The sequence below is a fragment of the Cynara cardunculus genome (assembly GCF_001531365.2).
Source record: "Cynara cardunculus var. scolymus isolate 2C chromosome LG 4, CcrdV1, whole genome shotgun sequence".
Classification (NCBI taxonomy): Eukaryota; Viridiplantae; Streptophyta; class Magnoliopsida; order Asterales; family Asteraceae; genus Cynara; species Cynara cardunculus.
Window position 1 is genome coordinate 12,560,969 of NC_037531.1, and position 4,779 is coordinate 12,565,747.

The window sequence follows — 4,779 nt, forward strand, 5'->3', positions numbered from 1 at the left end:
TATATATATATTGATGATTGTAAACATAATTCATTTTTATTTCTATATAATAAGATTTGTTTGTAAAAATAGTCATCCAAGTAAGATAACATTATGATTCAAGTTTCATGAGTTGACACAATTAATCTCATCATTCTTTCTTATATACACCTTCATCTCTAACAAATGTGGGAAATCTCAAACTCAACCTCATGAGTTCACACAATTAATCTCATCCTATTTTCTTATACACATCTTCTTATTTCAATCTTTCAATCTCTAACCAATATGGGATAACTCAAACTCAACCTCATGAGTTGACACAATTAATCTCATCTTTCTTTCTTATCATTTTATTCTTTATCTAAGTCGATGTTATAATAGGGTCTTATGTGTTTTTGAAAAAAACGGTGATGTTTTTATTTTTGAATAAAATATAAATTTGAAGATATCATAAAATTTTGACAAAATATATCGATATTAGTATCAAATTAACTATTTAAAATTCATATTTTTTGTGTAATTTTCTAATTCCAATTTTTTATTATAACTTAATTTAGATACAATAATGAAGTAATTTATATTTGGTTTAATAATATAATTTTTTTATAAAGATAATAATTGATTATTTTGATAAAACTCGATAATTATCCTGATTATATTTTAGATTTTTTATATTTTAAAACGAGATGTTTATCATCTATTTGATTATGTTTATCTGCAGTTGGTTACACGAATTCAAATATGGAGCTTTAATAAGTTGTATTTGCGCATCTTACTTGTAATCTTGAAGTTTAAGTAATATGCATCAATATACAGTACTTCATGCATCAAAATGGTTTTTAAGAGTTTTTGTCATACTATATATATAGGGGCTGGTTCAAATGCTAACCAAAATTATCGTGTTAACTTTGTTAATCGATCTTGACCGTTAATTTGAATAATAAACGGTTGTGACTTAATGATATTTAAAAATTAATTATTAAATTAATATTTTCAATTAACATATGTGAACAAAATATCAAAGGGTATTTAGGTAAAAAGTAATTTATTTTTGATATACGAGTTGTCAGACATATGAACAACTTGTGTATATCCTCAAACCACATCAAACAAAAAAGATTAGACATGTGAACCGTATGAACATCTTCTGTATATTCAGGAGCCAACTCTGTTGTATGTACATGAACACCTATGAACCAAGGCATCTAGGGTTGTGTGTTTTCATACGTGCTCACATGTCTTCACATGTTCTGTGTGTGTATATGTATTCATATGAACATTTAGTGACTCAAATATACATGAACACTTATGAATCACGGTAACTAAGGCTGTGTGATTTCTGATGTGTTCATATGTCAAAGGTGAGAATTGTCGATTAAAACGAATGCAATGTCATATTAATCCATTACCAATACAAATGCTTTGATAATTGTCTTCACTTCCGAAACTCGAAGTCCGATTGTCATCGTAAACCATTTTGACCTTCTCATTCTCATTGTTGTCGATATGTTTTCCAATGGGTTTATCCATATTAGCTTGGACGATATCGAAAACTTTACTATCGGGAATCCTTTAACAATCATAAATTCAATAACATTATAGATAGATAAATCAAATTTAAAAAACAATCACAAATTGAAAAACAAGATCAATATTAAATCATCATCAATTATGAGATTTTTAGATTTTGTAACTCCCAATTAATGATAGGGGAGTTACACAAAATGATAAAATTACTTAGTTACCCTTGTCATTAACATATGAGATGTATGTGAACCTAAAGAAAAGATGGATTTTCATTGGTTGAGCTTGGTTAACAAAGTTAACACAATAATCTTGATTAACATTTGAACCAAGCGCTCTCTCTCTCTCTCTCTCTATATATATATACATATATATATATATATAAATATTGGGTTCACGTGAGACGAGTCTGTTTTTGTGAGACCCGAGACCACTTTTTTATACTTGAAACTTCACAACACAACGTTGTGAATGTAAAAAAAGCCAAACCTTCACAACAAAAACACTCTTTACAGCGTTTTGCTGTGAAATTTCAAGTGAAAATGTGGTCTCACGAAAACAGGCCGGGATACCAAGTCTATATATATTGAGAGTTGTAAATAAATATAGATGAGTTTAATTTGTGAGCATATATATATGGAATGCAGTAATGAATGGCAGGCAGGAGGTAATGGAGCAGTAGAAGAAGAAATCCCAAGAGAAACTGCTCAACCATCAATAGTGTTACCCCCATGGATGCTTCAGCACATGAACCAGTAAGTAAAGGTTCCTTTCTATGAAAATTTTCCCACAACCTAAGAGATGGATGTTGTATATATATATATATATATATATATATATATAATATATATATATATATGTATGTATGTATATATATAAGACTCCTGTCTTCCATCTTCAAGTTATATCAGTACAGGAGCTGGGATTATGGACCATGTACAATAATTAATGTCTTACATATTCGCATGTTCAAATACCTTGTGATGTTATAATGGTGTATATATTTATATATAGAAGTTATTATATGTCGATAGATATAAGTCTATTTACTTGTCAGTTCTTCAATTCGGTTTTACAAAGTGGTCTCATGGATCTTACGAAAACAGGCCGATCTCACGTCATCCCATGTTCAATTCGGTTATACAAAGTATCATCCTGGAATTGTTTTGAGATTGATAGATGTGTAAAGATTAAAAATGAATTTTTACATCTATTGTGAATTTGCAACTCCGACCAGGACGCATCATCGGCCTCATCCGCTTCCCTCCCAACAATTTCAAGCACTATCTTTTTAAAGTCTTTTCATCTTTTCCTCGCGGTACTTGTTTGATATCGGTCTCACGCCGGTATTTAGCCTTGGACGGAATTTACTGTCCTATTGGGCTGCATTCCCAAACAACTCGACTCGCAGACAGCGCTTCGTGGTGTGACAGGGTTCGGGTACGACAGGGCTCTCATTGATTTGATTTAATTCATTGTTTTTCATATGTGAGGTCATGTGTTCAAGTTTTTTATTGCAATTTTTTTTAGAAACATGATAAATCTAAAGTCAAAAACTAAAAATGACACTAATTGGATTCAAATTTGGGTCTAGGGAGAAAAAAAACTTTACAAACCAATTCTACCAAGGAAAACTTGTGTCTTTATTGTAGATTTAAAATATATATGGTGGCAGAAAACAAACTGATATGATATGATGACACTTTTCACGAACCTGAGGAAAGAAGCGATGACTCGTGCCACTACATTCACCACGTGGGTCCGTCGAGATGGGCGAATTCCTCTCGGACCGGCAAATAACTTTCTAAGCATTCAAACAACTATGAAGTCAGAGTATTTGATCACGTTTTACATCAATTCATTGGTTTAGTTCGGGACATCTACTAAAATGTGGTTGCAAAATAAAGCAGATATGGCTAAGGGTGTTTACTAAACACTTACTTGGTAAGTGCTTAGCGGATAAATTTTTTTATCGGATGAACATGAGAAGGGCCAAGAATCTTACCGGGTAAGAGCAATGAAAATAATAGAGAGTCTAACCCGGTAAGTAAAGATGGCTACTCTTACCCATATAAGCACTTACCCAGTAACTTGTTGCATTTGATATACTAAAATCTTACATATCAAAATAAATTATAATGTTAAATCCTATCGGGATGCACTTACCGGGCAAACATTTAGGTAAACAGACCCCTAAGTATTTTGTCTTCCATCCTATCATATTCCTTTTTTTCCTTACCCCGCAATATATTTTTCGTGCTATTTTGCTGGGTAAGGAAAAAACGGAATATGATAGGACGAAAAGACAAAATACTTAGCCATATCTGCAATGCCAAAGAACTCGCATGCACAAATTAACAGATATATATGAGTTACGGTGTTGTAGGTACTGCCCATTTACCAACTGATATACCTATTTCAAGTGACTACACTGTTATCTACAATTTCCATTTCCATTTCCATTTCCATTTCCATTTCCATTTCCATTTCCCTATGTCGTCCATCCTCTCTCATTTTCAGTTTAGTCAACCATAGGTCTTAAAAACCCCAAAAGGTTTTGGTGTAGATTAATCGGTCACCATCAAATAATCCAACAATGTAAGTTTTTAATTTCTAGCTTTTTAAAACATCCAAAATGTGATATTCTCGCTCTATATATTTTTTATTATATGTATAGGGGTTGGTTCAAATATAACCAAGAGTTTTGTGTTAACTTTGTTAACCAAGCTCAACCAATCATATTCCATCTTTTATTTAGGTTCACATATATAACTAATATATTAATGACAAGGGTAATTAGGTAATTTGTCATTTATGTAACTCCCAAATCATTAATTGGGAGTTACAAATATAAAAATCTCAATAATTGATGATTATGTAATATTGATATTTTTTATACGTATTCATGTTTTGTAATTTCGATTTATTCTATCCATAATGATTTTGATTTTGTAATTGTTAAAGAATTTCCGGTTGTAAAGATTTCGATATCGTCCGAGTAATATGAATAAACCTATTGGAAAACAGATCGACAACAATGAAAATGAAAAGGTTAAAATCGTTTACGACTACAATCAGAATTCGAATTCATATGTAATTGTTAAATAATTGTTCACAAGTGTTCATATTGGGTTCGTATGTACACTAGCTGCATATCTCAACATTGACTTGCTCCTGAATGTGTTCATAATGAAGGAACTATTGTTCACAAACTGTTCATATTGTGTTCATATGTACACTAGCTGCATATCTCAACATTGGCTTGCTCCTGAA

At 31.3% G+C, this 4,779-nt stretch overlaps 1 protein-coding gene across 1 annotated transcript in view; it reads left to right on the forward strand.

Moving 5' to 3' along the window:
* LOC112510884 (truncated transcription factor CAULIFLOWER A-like) overlaps positions 1 to 2,265 on the forward strand; it is a 24,524-nt gene extending 22,259 nt beyond the window's left edge. The window contains exon 7 of the mRNA XM_025116235.1: positions 2,167 to 2,265. Within this exon, the coding sequence (XP_024972003.1) occupies positions 2,167 to 2,265 (99 nt within the window). The remainder of the gene's footprint in view (positions 1 to 2,166) is intronic.
* Positions 2,266 to 4,779: the final 2,514 nt, after the last annotated feature.